Genomic DNA, 19,258 nt, shown 5'->3' on the forward strand with positions numbered 1-19,258 from the left:
GTTTACCAAGGGAGATTGTGCCAGACTAACTTGATTTCCTTCTTAGGGAAGATAATTGACCTTTTAGATAATGGAAAGGTAGTAGATTTAATATAGAACCATAGAAATGTAGGTCTGGAAAGAATCTCAAGAGGTTATCTAGTCCAGCCGCTTATGCTGAGGCAGGACGACTATACCTAGACCATCCCTGACAGGTGTTTGCCTAACCTATTCTTAAAACGCTCTAATGATGGGGATTTCACCACCTAAGCCTATTCCAGTGCTTAACTATCCTTACAGTTATATTTTCCCCCTAATATCTAATCTAAATCTCCCATGCTGCAGATTAAGCCCATCACTTCTCATCCTGCCGTCAGCGGACAGGGAGAACTACTGATCACTGTCCTCTTTGTAACAACTGTGATACAGGAAGGCCAAGGAGCAATGGGAGAGTGCTAGAAGGGAAATATATAAGCTCAAAGCTAATTAAGGTGTGGTTTCCTGTAGCCTAGGGAAGGTGGCTGCAGGTTAATTGGAGCACCTGCAATCAATTAAGGCCCTGTTAGGAACCTAATAAAGCCCCCTGCTTCAGGCAGACAGAGGAGGAGGAAGGAGAAAGGACTGGAGCTTGGAGGAGTGCTGTGAGACTTGGAAAATCAGAGAATCAAAGTAAGGGGGACCCTGCTCCAGCATGTAAGGACTTCAGGTACCCCACCCAAGGGGGAAGAGGGTAAGAACCCGCAAGGATTGAGAGGGGCTGGGGCTCAGAGTGAGGAGCAAACCCAGACCCCTCCCCCACTTCCCTCCTTTAGCACCTTCCTAGGCCACTAGTAGGGCCATTGACACCCCAAGAACAGAGCTAAGGGGGGGCATCTTAGCTCCCTGCCAAGAAAAGTGCAGGACCCACCAGACTAACATCGGCCATCTTGTCACACAACCCTTAACATATCTGAAGACCGTTATCCCCCATCCCTCAGTCTTCTTTTTTTTTTTAAGTTTAAATATGCCCAGTTTTTTAACTTTTCCTCATTGATCAGGTTTTCTAAACTTTTTATCATATTTGTTGCTCTTTCCTGGGACTCTCTCCAATTTGTCCATATCTTTCTTAAAGTGCGGTGCTCAGAATTGGACACAGGCCTCCAGCTTCTCACCGGTGCTGAGAAGAATGGGACATGTCTTACAATCCCATCTCTTACAATCAATCCTCTTGTTAATGCAATCCAAAATGACATTAACCTTTTCACAAGTGAATCACATTGTTGACCTATTCAATCTGTTATCTGCTATAACCTCCAAATCCTTTTCAGTACTACTGCCTAGCCAGTTGTTCTCCATTGTGTAGTTCTGGATTTGATTTTTCCTTACTAAGTGTAGTACTTTTCACTTGTCTTTATTGAATTTCATCTTGTTGATTTCAGACAAGTTCTCAAATTAATCAGTTTGACTTCATTAAAACATGGGATCACACAGGAAATTATTAGTTGTTAGAGAAGTTAGGGATTAGTACAAGAATTGTAACACAGTAAAGGAACTGACTAAAATGGATTGTGCTGAAAGGTTGTAATGTGCGTACTGGAGGGAGGTTACTAGTGGAGTTCCTCCAAGATTGATCTTGGGACTTATAATATTATTTTTATTAGTGACCTTGGCGAAAGAAGTAGGACTGCGCTGATTAAATTTACTGATCGTACGATGTGGGACAGGGGGGGCATCGTCAATAGAGAGGAGGATTGGAATATTCTACAGTAGACGTGTGATGAATTTTAATAGTACAAAGTGCAAGGTCGTGCATCTAGGGTTTAATAATAAAAATGTCTCCTATGAGCTGGGGGCTCGTGAGTTGAAAGCAACAGAGGAGGAAAGAGACTTGGGTATGGTAGTTGATCACAGGATCACGATGACTCACTAATATGATGTGGTTACCAAAAAGGCAAATGAGATCCTGGGATGGATTGTGTGAGCTATTTCCAGTTCAGATAGAGAACTATTAATGCCATTGAACAAGGTATTGATAAGATCTCATTTGGAATACTGTGTACAATTCTGGTCACCCATGTTCAAGAAAGATGAAGTCAAAGTGGAACAGGTACAAAGAAGATCTACTAGGATTATCTAGGGAATGAAGAACCTATTTTATGAGAGGAGACTAAAAAAGTTTGCTTTATTTAGCCTAGTAAAATCAAGGCGGGGGGGGGGGGGCTATGATTGATCTGTGCAAATACATCGGGGGGGAGGTAAATACCAAGGAGGAAGAAGAGCTATTTAAGCTAAAAGATGATGATGGCACAAGAGCAAATGGATACAAACTGGCTATAAATAAAGGAAGGTTTCTAATCAGAGGAGTGAGGTTCTGGAACAGCCTCCTACTAGGAGTTGTGGAGCCAAACAACTTAATTAGTTTTAAGAGAGAGCTTGACAAATTTATGATTGTATGCTGGGGTTGCCTGTGGGGAAGGAGGGCTGAGCTCAGTAGCCCTGGCAGGTCTCTTCCGGTTTATATCTTATGTTCCTAAAATCTTATACTACATAGCTCTTGGCCTGCAGAGGTCCAAAGGGGATTTTTTCCCTTGCATATTCTGTTGTGGGTTTGCTTTTGTTTTTGTCTTCCTCTGAAGCATCGGAAAGGACCAAACAGGAGATGAGGGGACACTGGACAGGGTGAGTTGGCACTCTGAGGTGGTACTGAGAATTCTCTCAGCTGATTGCCTGGCTCGTTCTTGATCACATGCTCAGGGTCTAACTGATTGCCATAAGTGGCATCAGGAAGGAATTTTCCCCTATATCAGATTGGCAGTGACATTGCCAGTTTTTTTCCTTTGTCTCCAGCCTGGGGCGTGGGTTGCTTGCTAGAATCATCTGGGTATCTCTCACTTAATCATTTCCCTGCTATTGTGGGTCTTGGGCATTGGTGTGCTTAGATTCATAGATATTAAGGTCAGAAGGGACCATTATGATGATCTAGTCTGACCTCCTGCACAACGCAGGCCACAGAATCTCACCCACCCACTCCTGCGAAAAACCTCTCACCTATGTCTGAGCTCTTGAAGTCCTCGATTCGTGGTTTAAAGACTTCTTGTAGCACACAATAGCTTCATCTCCCAATGCTCCGATTTCAGTTGCTGGGTTCAGTGTGCAGGTGCTGGGTGGTGTCAGAGGCGTGTGGTACACAGGTGGTCAGACTGGATCATCTGGTAGTCCCTTCTGGCCTTAAACTCCATGATTCTATCATTCAAAACCTACCTCTCTCAACCTAGACTTCTTACAGTAACATCACCAAAGAAAAATAAAAAGAGAAAAACAGAAGAATGTCATTGAGTGCACTTCCTAATTTAGGGAGGCAGTCAGATACCACAGTGATAGGAACCATACACAAGCCTAGATAGATAGAAAATAATGTTGAAAACAGGGTTGGTTTAAATTTTTTCATTTGATATGCGCATATACCTCCCATTGAGTTACCTGTGCATACCAATGGGTAGGATTTGGCCCTTCATATTTTTTCAAGCTTTCCCTGGTGTTAACAGTTCTTTAAAGTCATACTTTGATGTCTCTAAAGAATGTCGATCCCTATCTAAAATGTATGCAAATTAGAGCTCTTGATGACAGCCTAGGTTTTTTTGCTAAGACTAATAACTACATATTTCAATAAAGCATGTCAGCCAATTGATATAGGAAATGCTTTAATTTGAACTGTTGTACCAGACATATTTAGTTATGAAATGACAATTTTCTGTTAGGCTTAGAATTACATAAATGATTAACCCTTCTGTAATTCTGTCTCTCAGTTTAACAAGAGTTACCAAAAAGGCAATCAGGTGGTAGACAATGCTCTGGACTCTCATCAAGTTCAGGTGATTGATTTCTTTCAGAAATAAAGTACATGATACTTCCAGCCTCACTGCATAAATTGCACTGCAGCTGCATCTTGTAAATGAAATGATTAAGAAAAGCATGTACCTATCTTCCTTGTTCAGTGACAGTGTGAACCAATGATGCTTTGAAACAATTCCATAAGCTGATAGGAAGGAATTTTCCTAAATTCACAAAGAGGTGACTTTCACATTCTAAATGGGGGCGGGGTGGTGGAAAAAGGCATTCCTAATGTGTCTGTTGGCAGCTCCACTTCTAATTTTCTTCCTCCACATCTAGAAAAGTTTCCAGAGTCTTATGCCAATTTTATCCCTCAAGTGACTGAATTTGGCCCTTAGTGTTTTAATCTATGATTCAAAATATGCCTACCTGCTGTACCATATTTATATTTTTCATTAAAAGGGCTGATTAATGGTTTAAGGGACCATGGAGCCCCATGGCGATGGAGGGTTAGGGGCTCCTTAACAGTCAAGAATTTTCCTGGTCTCCCTCAACATTTTGCCTGTATTTGACCTCTGCCCTGAGGTGCTTATGCCTTTGTTGACCACAGGATATTGATGCTTATAAAATAGGACACCAGGGTTGGTGAATAAAAGAGAAGAAGAAGGGTGATGTGACCACAAGACCAAGGATTTTTATAAAAATGGTGTTTTGGATAATTATTGTAAGTTACTGTTTTTGACATCAGAGTAGAGTTTTGTGGTGGTTTTTTAGTACGGAATAAGTCAAATGGTAGTATTTTGTATGTGGAGCATCCCATATCACTATTATGTGCAATCTAATGAGATTGCCTGTGAGATTATTGTGGACATATATATTAATTTTGACAATGTGTGGCCTAATGGTAACATTCTCATTGACATCAAACAACTGGATTGTGAGGATTCTGCTATCCTTTTTGAGTCTTTTTCCTGTTTTTCTGTATTCTAAAACTATTACTTGTTTGCTGTCATGTTTTTATTGTATACAATGTTAAGGATAAAATAGGCATCAGTGCCTGAGAATAAATAGGACATGATTTGTTTTTAAAGTCTCTTTTAGGCGCACTGTTTACAGATGCATACAGCAGCAGACTGGTACATGGCAGTCATTTGCCTTCAAGAAGCTACATCTCAATTAACAAAGTTGATAGACTGATTGTCTTAATGCAAATTCATGCAACAACGATTTCAGAGCTAGCAAATGCTTTAGTGTGATGGCTCAGAAAGGAGGGGGAATCCTCGGCATATATCTGTCATAGCACATTCTTTATAGCAATAAGATTTGGTGGGGGTGGGTGGGTTACTTTTGCTGTAGTTGTATTTTTTTTTCTTTCACTAGATTTCATCCTTAAGTGCATTGTTTAAATTGTGGTTTCATGTCTGGTGTGAGGTGTTGCAATGTTCCAGGGCTTCTAGCACCATAAGCATAATCTGGAAGAATAGAAAAGAAAACTCTTTAAAATTGTAAGACAAGACTATGGGAGCATTCAAAGGATAGAGGGGAAAAATATGAGATGTGGTCAAAATTGAAAAATATGCCAAAGAGGGTAGGGACAAAAGAGGAGTGCATTGATTACCCTATGTGAAAAAAGAGTTTGTTAGCTGATCAAATTATATATATCTTCATCAATAGCTACATTGTAAGATTGACAGGGCAGAGGATTTCTGAAGCAAATTTGCCTTTCTGTCTAGTAAGGCCTAATTCTCCTATCATTGAAGTCTGTGGGCCTTTTGCTATTGATGATGAAAGCTGGAACTGGCTGTGTTATAGAATATTTGCTGGTGGAGTTCTGTGTTGCTTAGATACTTCAGTGACTTGAGCCCTAAAATACCATAGACTGAGAGCGCTGCACATTGTAAGTTCTGACTCTTCATATAGAAGGATAATGCTAACTGTCAATATGATCAAATATGACCTTTTTTCATATGTCTCTGTCCAGTGGTCACTGGCAACTCATGACATTTACTGATTGATCATAAAATATTACATAATTTTTGTGATGTTACCCTAAAATAATATGTGGAATTAGAATTGGAAACTAGTTCCTGAATAACTTGTCACTACTGCACCTTTTGTTACGTGCTTGTTGTTTCACAACAGTGGTAGCACATCATATACAATTCTGTAGTTTACCTCTGAACAGTACATAGACATTGTACTTAAAATGGGACCTGGATAGCTCAGCGGATTGGTAAAGGCTATGGAACCTTCCAGTTTGTCACTGAGTCAAATCCATCATGTTCATGAATGATCAAAAGTCTTTACCATCTAACCATCTGTTCGCAATACAAGACGGTGGATTTAATGTAGTTCCTAGTAGACGTGTGTCTACAGCCAAACTCCCACTATTACAATTGGACTAGAATCCATGCTAACTGTCTCTGCAAAGAAACCATGAATGGGAACTGAATTGTCCTCTTACTAGACAGGTTGTCCTTCCAGAACTGGGTTGAGACCTGGTGGTGGGGTGAAATCGGAGGAAGTGCACAGCTCCTCTTTCTCTGCTAAAAGCAGAGGACAAACTCCCCTCCTCTCTCTGGCTTGGGTAAGTAGTGTGGCCCATAGCTCCCACTCCTCCTTGATACTGTGATGGCAACTTCCCCACCAGTTTCAATCTAGAGGCAGTATGGAAAATTGTGCATTTGTAGCCACCCATAGTGCCCAATTCTGCTGAAAACAAACAACTTTAATCTGCATGGCTGCCACTCCAACAGTACATTTATTTATTTCCTTTTTAAATGAATGTAATGCTCCTAGGTGTGTGACCCTTTTCAGTGAGAATAATTTGTATTAAAACGTGTGTGTATCTAATCTGACAAAATCACAAGAGACACTTATCCCAGCCATTTATGTGCCCCTTACCTGAGCACTATAGGCACCTAAGGGCGGATCCTCAATGGGTGTGAAGTGTCATAGTACCACTGACTTCATTGTACACCAGCTGAGATCCCCCCCTCCCCCAAATGTTCAGATAGCTCCCAAGAGAGGCGCCTAACTTTCATATTAAAAACATGATTAAAGCTCAGAACACACAACTGATGCTTCATTTAGGCAGTGCTCAGACATACAGGAGAAAATATGACCGCAAGCTAATATTCTTAAACAATAGCTTCAAAAGAACTATTTAAAGGATATTAGACAGTAATATACATTTAAGATTTTCCTAATTCTGCAGAATATGAAAAGCATCCTAAAGAACAGCTTTTTGGATCTAAAATATGCTTAAGGGCACTAAAATATGACAGATTTTTGTAAATACGCCACTGAAGTGTGAAGCATGAACTGTGTTACAATCACCGCTAAAGTACACCCAGTCAGTATTTTTACGTATGGTCTTTGGGATTCTCAAAGGATATTGATAATAGATAAAGATGCCTTTGATGTAGTTGCAAAGGAAACAGTTAAGATTTCAGAGCAGACTGTAGGATTTTATTGCCAAAGTATTTTTCTTAAGATTGCTTTGTCCTTTTGGAACGATATTAAGTTTCCAGTAACATTTCTGTGGTTATTTAGTGCCCCAATGGCACTAAAATTTTCTGAAAAATTGCTAATAGTGCAATAACGGTTGAGAAGACCTTTAGAAAAAATTTAAAGGGTAAAATTATTATTATTTTTTTTTTACAATAGCCAATAAAAAACTTCTTCTAAATTTATTTTTGAAATCCCTTTGCCAAACTATTATGAGATTTACAGTTGGTGCCAGATCTTCAACTGGTATAAATTGGCGTAGTTCCATTGACTTCAAGAGCAGGTGGTGATTATGGGATTTTAATTAATTGTTCATCATTGTTAGGGAAAAGATAGGATATCATACATGTCAATCAGACCTTGGCTTTGAAATATGTGATTCTTACTAATTGGAATTCTTCTTTGGGTGGAGCACAAGGGCTATGCCCCAATTAAAACCTCAAATTATAGTTTAAGTAGCACATGAGATTTATACGAGCCAACATCTGCTTGTGTGTATTCATGTACACACATCCAGAAAGAGGGTGTATGTAATGTTTAGAATGAGTCATAATGTGGCATCATCTGATAGATATTTTCTGAAATTGGTTTTTATTGCTAATTAAGCTTTAGAGGCACTTTCAGTTATTTTAAATGACTGTTGTATATATGTATTTTAAAGCACATGAGACGATGTGGGGAAATGCCCATTCTGGAGGTACGTGGATTTTGCTCAGCTACATTCTGGATATACAACCTCTATTTTCATGTTCTTTTTTTTTTTTTTTTCAGGCGGAAGGTTCCAGGCTCCAGAGAGAGCTAAGAGGATATTTAGCTGCCATCAAAGGTAATTTTTTAACAGGCTTAATATTTGTGTTTATTTTTTAACAGTTTTTGTAAAAAGATCCCCAAACAAATAGGAAAGGAGTACTCCTTTTCTTTTTACAGATACAGACTAACACGGCTGCTACTCTCAAACAAATAGGCTGTTTTGAAATAATTTTAAATACTCAATGGGGAAATCGGTGTGTAGTTGTGTGGCTTGTCCAACAGACCAGGTCAATGAGAGAGCATTTTTCTCATCATGGTGCCTCATTTCTGATTTGTCATCTTGCATAGACATTGTGGTCTAAGCTCTGAATTTCAAAATGTGTGACCCCTCATTACATACGTGCAGCCTTGCACACATTTTTCCCATGCTAGTCCTTATACAGACAAGTGATGTATTTCACATGCACAAACTCCCATTTGAGCACGCAGAACAAGCAAAAACAGGGCTTGCATTCTGTGACTCACCTTCACAAATGGCAGTGTCCCAAAAATATTATGCCCAAATAGAGGCCACTGGTGAACATGCTACCACTTGTGAACGCTGCACTTGACCTCTGCAGCCATAATGCCTGAAGACCTTTCTGCTCAGGCAGTGGATCCCTTCCTCTCAATCCCGGTCAGTCTGACTCAGGCTTTAAGTCTTTGCATTGAGGTTTATCCAACCTTTCTGACTGTCAGGTGCATAATACATTATCTTTCATCTACCAAAGAAAAAATCATTTCCTCTTTTTGGGATCAAAGTTGTTTTCTATGTTCTCCGCAGAAGTTCACTGCACATCAGCCAAACGTCGGGGATAAAGCAGAGTTGTTTAAATCCTAGTGGACATGTAAATCTAACCGACTGAACACAGTTATTCCCTGCAGAGAGGTGTCTGTTTTGTAATCATCTCTTCTAGAAAACCTTTGAAGCCTGATTCTTGGGGGATAGCAAAAGAAGTTGGCCATTAGAGAGATGATGATGGTTTCCTGATTCTTTATCCGGCCCCATCCCCAGGATGCTCTAACATGGACCAGTTAGCAACAGTGCTCAAAGAATGTCTTGTTGCAGTTACTGCAAGTCATAACAAAGTTTCAGAGGACATGGATATGCTAGGAAATTCTTGCTGATGAGCCATTCTTTTTACTCCTATATTGTGATTCTCAAGTTATTATATACCATTTATTGTTTGTATAATTGTGCAAGGCACTGTACAGAAAAGTCATATAATAGGCATGTGACATTCCTTGGTATCTAGATCAGAACAAACTATTTTACAGTTGGAAGGAATACAAATTCCTTTTGGCATTGCCTGGTGCTAGTATTGTATCCTCATTACTCAGACCCCTAGCATTACCAGCCATATATTTAGTGAGAAATTCTGATGCAGCTGCTTGTTAGCCAGGTCATCTTTCCTCAATGTAGGATGATTATTTTCATGGTGCTTTGATTTCTGTGCTGGTGACAACAATCCTCCTCTTCATCTCTATTTATTTTTTTAATGTTTTGCCACTTTATTTACTACGTTATTTAATGAAGACTACTCTTTGCACCGAATTTACTTTAACTTTACATGAAAGTTCTTGATTCGCTTTATCGGCAATACTAGTCTGTTTCTCGTCATGTTGCTTGTCATCTAAATTTGGTAATAAATGGAGCTCAAGAGACTTTCAATGTGATGAATGAAGTAAGTTTGGTGGCTCAGTACCTTCCCAGTGATCATCTCAAGAAAAGTGACATAATCACAACTTGTGGCAAATGGCATACTTGTTGGGAATCCTACTGAGCACAAAATGATCTTTTTTGCCAAGGCAGACATATAGCAGCTCTTGTTACAAATGTCATACAAGGGACTGTGATATTGAATATGTAAAGAGGAATTGCTGTAAATGTACTATACTAAGATTATGCAAAGAATAAACCTATTATTTCGTAAAGGTAACAACATCCCATATTTACACTGGGCTAAATTGTGCCCGGGTTCTGAATGGCCACACAGGGCAATAAAGGGAAAGAATCCCTTCTTCCCTTGTTGGCCATACAACACTTTTATGTGGAGCTTGTTCTGGGTGTGGGTGGGGAACACAGACTGCTCACCCAAAAGCGAGCAACTGAGCACAATGTGTAGTGAGTCAGGAGTAATCCCCTCCCTTCATCTCCCCCTCATTTCCTCCCCCCCCCCCACCATGCAGTACGCTCCTCCATCCGCAGAGAACGGGGAGTGCCAGAGGAATTGTACTTCAGAGACACACCTGTGCCCTAATACTCCTCCCAGGGCTGTCGAGCTCTGTGTTGCCCTATGCTTGTAGCTGTGCTGAAAGGTTTAGATGAGCTCCTAGAAAAACCAGCAGAAGATTGTCCAGTCACCTCAGTGATGAGGAAACTGCTGAACATTCTTCAACCTAATGCCAAAATTTGCATTTGTTGAAACTGCAACATTCCAGCCCACACACGTATGAGTTGAGTATTCACTGCACAGCAAATAACAGATTAGTGTATAGTTCTTGAACTGGTCAGTGCCTCCACTGTAAACTGATGATGATATCTTGTAACTGACATTTGAGGCATATATGGGAATTCTGCTACTTTATCACAATTGCACTTGCTGAATAGTACAACTGTTCTTGAATTGTTAGTTCTTCAAGGCAGGTACTGTCTTTTTGTGTATTTTACTGTGCTGAACACATTGTTGGAATTCAACAAATAAATAACAAAACAAACAATTATTACCTTTTAGTATAAGGACTTAGACATAGGAGATAAGTCAGCACTTTCTAACCATATTAACAGCGAATGTATACCATAACTTGGCATATTTGGGGAAGGGACTGTCTTTTTGTTCTGTGTTTGCACAGTGCCTAGCACAATGGGATTTTGGTCCGTGACTGAGGTTCCTAGGTACTACAGTAATAGCAATAAATAATTAATAATTAGTCATACTTAGATGTGTTTCAACAGTCAGGAAATACTGTTAGTTGATGTGGTAGGCAGAAACAGAAGTTTGAAATTCTGAGCAGAATTACAGAGCCTGCATCAGTTGCTCTTTAATTATGGATACATTTTTGATGAGATGGCTGATATCCTTATCAGAACAGATTACACTGGTAGCTATTTTCAAAGATATAAGTACAGCAGACCAGCATCATGAGTCTCAGGAAGTAGACAAACTGAAACACTTAATCTCTAATTAAAAGGATTTTTCTCTTTTTTTATTTGGCAGTAAGTTGTCATGGTATGAACTCTAGTAATAAACTTAATTTTACTCCATGACATTGGAATCTCAGGATTCTAGAAGTAAGATGTAAGAAGATCATTTCTGAATTTTAATAATGCACATTCCTAAAAGAAAAGAGTTTCTACAGAATTCATGCACCTCCCTGGGCTCTGTGGTGCTTCCTAAATCTCTTGGCTTTAGCCTATTCAGGCCCTTCTTGTCCCTCTATGGCTCTTGCTCTTTTCTGGTGACCATTGGAAGGAATAAGGTAATTGTGTTAAATATGTGTAGAATATTTGAGATGCTAATAAGAGAATGCTACACCTCGCCTGCATTTCTGTATCATTCTGGCTACATTTCACTGCATCTATTCAACCTGTATTAGGACTCTCTTAGAGCAGAGGATTAAGGGAGTGGATAAAATTTCCCTGTTTACTATAGTTTTCATCTGATGGCTGGGGTCCTTCCTTCCCTCAAGCCTCTCTAGTATCAAGTGCCTTCAGGGCTCTCTGGGGGTTTTTATCTCTGAGCTCTTCAAAAGCCACAGAGTTGTAGTTGGCTTTAATCAATTTTGGGTTTAATGGTCCTGATTTTTAAATAAATCCTAAATCAACTTCCCTTTTTGCACCCCTAAATTATTTGCAAGGTACACAAAGGCATGTAGATGTTTACCTGCAGTTATTTGCGGATGCAAATTGACGGAGTCAAGCCCTGTCTCTTTGATCTTTCATCTGGCATGGAAATGACAGCTGGCCTTCAGAAGAGCTGTAGGAAAGCTCACACATTCTGTGGCTGACATATGAGCTCCTATCACACACATACCCAAAACATAAATTACTTAAAGTTAGTCATTTCATTTCTTAGAATTTGTCTTTTGGATAAGACTTACTAATGAACTCAGATAATTCCTCTGAGAACCTCCTTGGAAAAACACCCTCCCCTCTTGAGTAATAAAATACTAGGAGCCAGGCCGGATTGTTCAGCTCAAGCCACAGGTACGGAAATTTCTCATAGATTGAGCAGGGATCTCCATTTGGAACACAAAAAGGTCAGCCCCAGAATGTGTCGATCACAAGGGAGCAACTGGAGTTAAGGGCCCACCGCACACACACACACAGCAACCCTGTTCCTCTGAACCCTAGCCATGGCTTTCTGCTGGCTTTGGACTCCCTGGCAGCCTGTTTTCATGGATGCTCTGCCATTAGGGATTCTGATTCCCTGCTGCCCCTGGAAACACCCATCAGTGGGAGCATCACATCTTGGAAGATCTCCACTTCTTCAGGCTTTTATAATGTTTAAAGCAAATTACTCAGAGTAGGTAGGGGCAGACTTGTTCCCTCCCATGCCTGGCCTGCTGCCTTCAGGCTTGCCCCTCTCCATGTGTGGATCCGTAATCTTGCTAAGAGCCCTTGCAAGATCCATGGAAGGTGGCTCTTCTGCATGGAAAGAGGGAGTCGATTTCATCCATGTGAAGTTTTCAGGGGAAAGATACAAACCTCAAGACCTGGATTATTTACCACAGATTTTACTAAGTAACTCAATTATTTCATCATGTCTAGTGATTAAAAAGTAAGTGATCTAATTACCAAGAACAAGCAATTGATATTAAATATGAATTGCTAACCATTCATCATTGGTACAAATTATTTTACCATTCCTCAGAACTTAAATGGTTTTTTAAAAGTAATTTATCTTTCTCATGACAGCAGTTAAGAGACAGCACACAGCCTAGGAAAGGCACTAATCTTCTTAATTTCAGTATTGAAAAAACACATAAGAGTTATCAGTATCTGAAAAATATTGAATGCGAATAGAAATAAATAATCCCTGGACATTGTGAGTTCATGCTGAGACAGATGTGTACGCACATACAAATGGGAAGCCACGAGCTGAAAGCCTAGCCATAGATCATTGTATATGTATACATACACACATGAAGAATATAGCAATAAATATAACATAAAAACTATAGTCAGGAGGCAAGAATCATAGTCACAAGGCCAAATTTAGCCCTAAGGTACAACTCCCATTATCTCAGGTTACATCTGAATTTGGTCTATGGGGTCTACAGCAATATGGGGAAAGAACAGATTATTGGGTATTGATAAAAATATTATGTTTGCACTTTTCTGGTGTATTTTTGATACAGGCCAAGCAAGATAGAGTCCTTTTCATTTTTTAAAAACAGATGTATAACTAGGATCTGCAATATTTAGATAATATTTGTCCTTTCTACTACTGCGTTAGTGGAAAAAAAAATGACTGGCTTGGAAAGAATGAGAATGTGTGGTCAGTTTTGTGTGTATTAATCCACGATACTCATAGGTTATGTTCTCACTTATTTATCTATTTAGTCATTTTAATAATTGATGCCTTGTGTGATAGCTGCATGTTCAGGGTTGGTTTTCATTTTTTTTTCAGGTTTTACAAATAATGAATGTTGAATTTTGTTTGTTTGCTATTTCCTTCTTGTGCGTGTGTGTGTGTATATATATATATAATATATATACTTATTTTTATTGTTTTTATATAAAATCTTTAAAAGAAAGTCTCTGTCAATCGAGATCTTATACCCAGCACTGATTTTTGTTTGCACAGTATCTTATCTGTGGCTGAGTTGAATGTAAGCAGCAGATAGATATAAAGAGAAGGGCTTTGTTGGCAGGAACATATGTTGGGGGTGTAATACGCAGTGTGCTCAAGGGCACAAGAGCAGAAGAATGATGATTCAGAGTAGATCAAAGTGTGAGTAAGGATGTCTGAACCTCCCTGACGTGCATTTTTATTGAGTGAATGGTCAGAACACAGTATTCCTAAAAGCAACAATGCTGCTTTGTTTCTTTTTTTTATTGGCTGAATTAATTTGTGGCAGTTGAAAGAGGATTTGAAATAGAGCTCTACTAAAAGATTTGAAAATCCTCTTCATTTTGTTTGGTAAATTCTAAATCACGTTTTAAAAAAATCAGTAATACCTTTTTAAGGTCCAGTGATGCATTATTCCTAGCAAGGATCAGGTAGCCATATCTAGAGAGGGGAGTGAATTCCAGCAGAGGAAGGGAAATCTTCCGTAAGCCCTTACCATCAATTTGAACACTCTGGGCTAGGTTGTGGCATTAAATAATCGTCCTTCATTGGGAGTGATGCAGCACGCCCAGTTGGAGCATTGTGAGGCATTGTACACAGTGTCTCCTGTTGCTCTGGGGAAGCACACAGACACTGCACTATCTTTAAAGTGAGTGCAGTGAAAGTGCCACTCTGCATTCAGCCAGCTCCACAGGGGTGGGATGAGGCTTGATCCTGCTCTCTCCCCTTCCTTGCCCTCCTACCCTCTTCCACACAAACCCCTATTAGCACTCAGAGCCCTGAGGTGCTCAAGCATTCCTTGGTCCTAGCCTGCTCATAGTGGCAAGACACCCATGGATTTAATAGTGCAAGATTGAATGCAAGAACTCCCATTGTGCTTGACCCTTGTGCCCCTCCTTCCCTTAAGTTTCCATGCAGAGGCCAGAAAAGAGAAATCTTAATTTTTTTTCTTTTCTACATAGAAAATCATTTTTGTAAACAGAAAAGTACTTTGTTGTTTTACTTTTAATGTCCCGTGTGTTTTTCAAAGAGTGGGCAATGAGTGGGAGGATCGCTGAGCAGGTCACAAAATACCTTCCTTGGAGTATTTGAACAGGGGTTTCAGGCTATTCCAGATTTTGGGGGTAACGTCTCTATTTCTTTCCAGGGAAAATAGAAATTTCACTGCTATTCCAAAATTCAGTCAATTAAGGGTTTATTCTAAAGCTTACACTAGAGATATTTCCAAGGCAGAGCAGATGTGCTGTTGCAAACAAAGATTTTGGCTGGCAATTTTTTTGTGATTGAAAAGCTGGACTTTTTTCAACCATTCCATTTTGTTGTCATTGGAATTCAGCTCATTTCAGCAGGTTTTATGTAAAAGTTTAAATAAAGTTTGGCTGTAATTTTAAAACAAGAAAGCTATAATGTTGGCCTGACCCTTATGGATATCTCAGGAAGGGTCAGATCACTTCTGCAGATAGAGCCAGGATTTTATCCACTATTAAAATCAACAGCAACACTCCCATCTACTTCAGTCAGACCAGTTGATCTGGGTTTGATTCTCCTCTCACAGGTTTAGACTGATGTTACCTGTGCTCACTTCAGTGGAGTTACTACTTACTTACTTCAATGTAAGTGAGAGGAAAGCAGACATTTTGTATATTAGAGTGATTAGACTAAGCTAGACCATTTTATCTTCTCATCAGTAATAACCAATGGTTCAAAGGAGGGCATAAGAATCTCATTGTTACAATCTGGCACAGTACCTCTCAGTATGACCAGCAGTCTGTTGCGAGTGGACTCCATCACTGGGCCCCATGTGCTTTCAAGCCAGCTGGGTCTGGACAGAATTATGGCCACTGTTTTCTAGCTTTGGGTTTGTTAGGCACGTTTCCAGGCTCAGACTCTTTGTCTGATCCTTTCCATGGGACTGCAATGCAACTACCCTAGACCCTGAAACCTGTGCCTCAAACCACCCAAGCTCCCAACTATCAGTCATGTACACAAGCTCCCCTAGAGCTCTGCTGAGGCTGTGGTCTCTCTGTCCCTGAAGGGGTTAAACAAGTATTTCAATGTGGCAAGAAAGCAAGGAACACAGGTTTAGCAAAGGAATGTCTTAACCAAAGTCACTTCACTCTTAAAAGCTCTCAAGACTTACAGATTTTTAAAATGACAAAAGGTCTTGGGATGCTGCCTACCCCAGTCTGATCTCACCCCTTCTGCGAGTCAGTGTTTCAGGCTGGGTAGAGTCTCTCCTGCACATCCTGCTTAAGTGTTACAGTGGCTGGCCTCTTGCACACAGCAGCATGCTCTCTTGAACAGTGTCTCTGCCTGCTTGCCATGTGCTCCCCTGGCATGCTTCAGTCCCATCCCCCATTCATGCTGGCACCACCTGCATAGAAAAACGTTGTTCCATGGGGGTGAGCCAGGAGCTGAGAGCATTCAAAGTTGATAGCTACAGATCGCCATTTTGTTGGCTTCTCAGTGACAGTCCTTCAAGTTTTCAAGTGATTTTCCTGGGCAGAGCCACAATCTGAATGGGCAGAGCAGCTATCTGAATGTAATTCAATACACTGCCTTGGGCCAGTTTAGAAGCCTGTTCAGCACATAATACAAAATGGAGTTCATAATTGTGTACAAAGATACCCCACTCTGTCACACTCATAACAGACTATAAAGGACATTTCTTGTTAACTCCAGGTAGTTAGTAGCTGGTTTATACCTTGAACACAAGGTTTATTTTTTGTTTAAACTCTTTGAAAGCTACATTCTTACCATACCAACAAGCATTATATACAGGGCCCTACCAATTTCATGGCTGCGAAAAACGTGTCTCAGACCATGAAATAAGCCCTTCCCCATGAAATCTGAGCACCCCAGCTCGGGGCTCCTAGCTGCGAGCTCCGGCCACTGTCGGGGAGGAGATCTCTGGGTGCCTCCACACGCTGCAGGAAGCTCTGGGGCTGGGCAGCAGCCTTAGAGGCTCTTGCAGCCGGAGGAGGCTTGTGGAGGTGGGCTCCTAGCTGTGAGTTGTGGCCAGGCTAGGGGAGGACAAGACTTGTCCTTACCCGGACTGGCCACTCTCGGGGGGGGGGGGCAGGGGAGGTCAGTCCTTTCTCTAGGTACCTTTTGGGTTGGAACCCTCACAGTTACAACACCATGAAATTTTAGATGTTCACATCTGAAAATGTGAAATAGACCAATTTAAAAACCCTCTGGCCATGAAATTGATCAAAATGGACCATGAATTTGGTAGGGTCCTATTTATATAGAAGGAGGAAAATGTGGAAGTAAATAAAGATTTGACCCACTATTCCCTGTGTTGTGTAGAATAATATATTGTTTTTCTACAAAATCCTAGGCATGCAAGAAGCCTCTAAGAAGCTTACAGAGTCTCTTCATGAAGTGTACGAACCCGAATGGTATGGCCGGGAAGATGTGAAAATGGTTGGAGAGGTAAGAGATGTGAATGTGAAGAAACATGGTTGAGAATATATTAATCTGAACCAAAGAATGGAAATATTAAACTTAAGTCACTGAGTTGCTCATTTATTGTACTAATGTATTGGTGCAGAATGTAATTGTAAGGTTCCTAGAGAGCATCTCATGGTAATCAGAAAACACTCCATGAACCATATTTACAAAACACAGCAATAGTGGAAAAGTGTGTTCTTAAAATAATTATTTTTAAAATAAAAATGTGGTTGACATTCTAAACCATTATGCATAATTGCCTTTACTCTCCTCTCACTCATGCTCATTGAAAACCCAGGTAATTCTATTAACTTCATTAATTTGGAGTTATTCCAGAATTACTTCAGTGTACCGGAAGTGAAAGCAGATTCAGGCTCAATAACAGATGCCTCGCAGTAGCTTGTCAAATAAGTTATATGCACGTTTATAAGATTTAGAATGTTCATGATCATCCCGAAGTATTTCATAATAATGGTAGGACTAATTATAAGAGAGAATACCTGACTGCATACTGACTGCTCTCTAGCCAGAATCTGTTCTTGTTTACAGTGGTGCAAGACTGGAGTAACTCCACTGAAGCGTTACTCCAGATTTACAACATTGTGAGAGTAGAATATGACCCTTTTATCTTTGGACCAAGCCTGGTGGTGGCGGTGTTTTTATTGAATTTCTTTAGGGTGTAATAAATATTAGAGGCCAAATTAGGACCTAGTGTAAGCCGGTTTAAATCCCATGGAAGTCTATAAGCAAATTTATTGATGATGAGGGTGTAAGCTGGTCAGAAAATGATGTAAATTATAATCAGATGTAATTTGTACTGATCTGGCATTAAGTGTGGGAGCCGTAGCAGGAAAAACAAATACAAAATCTCCTATTAATTGCTTTTCTTGCTATTCTCCTCCCACCTTGCTCGCTGCCAATGGAATACAAGTTACATTTGTGTTGTAAACACACACAATGCCAAATTAGTGTAAGTTATACTACTTCACTGCTTATACCCACTTAAATTTATTGTCTGAACAACTTACATCTGACATATAACTTATATTACCAGTTACATCATTGCTAATTTTGGACTTGGGTACAGAATCTTATTTCATAAATGCTATTGTAAATACAAAATATTACCACTGATTCCAGAAGAGTTGCTAAGCAGGGGACTACAGCTCTCATCAGTCCCCCATCCCACTGCATTTCCATTTCCCCTGGCCAGGTAAGGAGAAAGATCCTGAACCAAGAGCTGTCTGGGCTCTGCTGGGAGGCAGTAGCCACATGGCAAGAAGGGAACGGCAAGAGAAGCTGAATTCAGAGCAGATTCCTCAAGAACTGCATACATAGCTGCATGTGGAACAGATTGTGGCTGCTAATATTACAGCCAGGTGCAGATTAGTATGGTATGCATAAGGAACAGCAGCAGCTGGGCAGGAAGCCAGTGCAGAAGGGTCTCAATGACGCACACTGACTGAGACTAGTCTGCAAGCTCCTATTTGCTTGAATGGAAACTGAACTGGAGACGGCACCTCAGGCACTAGGACTGGAGAGCCCAGTGTCTCAGTTGGACTGCCCCAGGATCCTGAATAAGAACCACTATTGCTCACTTTGAACTGTGACTGTTTAAGCCTCTATAACTAGGGTATTTGCAACCATTTCCTTGCCTACTAGCTCTGTAAAATACCTGTTCACTTAGCCGTGGGTCTGAGTGGTTATTGAATCCCACGAGGGCTAGCACCTACAAGGCCTAGATGCTGAAGCACCTGCAATGCCTGCCTCTACATCATGGTGCACCTGGCATGCCACTGGAACCTTAGGGATTTGGTGTAGTCCTGTCATGAGAAACCCCAGTAATTTACACTGGTGTCAGCGATGGGATTCCAAAAGGCAAAGTTGGCTGGCAGGATGTAAAGGGCAGGAGCCAGAGG

The 19,258-nt window shown here is 40.4% G+C and overlaps 1 protein-coding gene across 4 annotated transcripts in view; it reads left to right on the forward strand.

Annotated features, from left to right (window-relative positions):
• The window catches only part of AMPH (amphiphysin), a 167,570-nt gene that overhangs the window by 87,095 nt on the left and 61,217 nt on the right, over positions 1 to 19,258 (forward strand). For all 4 annotated transcript variants that reach the window (XM_084620552.1, XM_084620553.1, XM_084620554.1 and 1 more), the window contains exons 3-4: positions 8,071 to 8,125; positions 17,227 to 17,321. In XM_084620552.1, the coding sequence (XP_084476678.1) occupies positions 8,071 to 8,125; positions 17,227 to 17,321 (150 nt within the window). The remainder of the gene's footprint in view (positions 1 to 8,070; positions 8,126 to 17,226; positions 17,322 to 19,258) is intronic.

This window comes from Lepidochelys olivacea, assembly GCF_965140295.1.
Source record: "Lepidochelys olivacea isolate rLepOli2 genome assembly, chromosome: 2".
NCBI lineage: Eukaryota > Metazoa > Chordata > Testudines > Cheloniidae > Lepidochelys > Lepidochelys olivacea.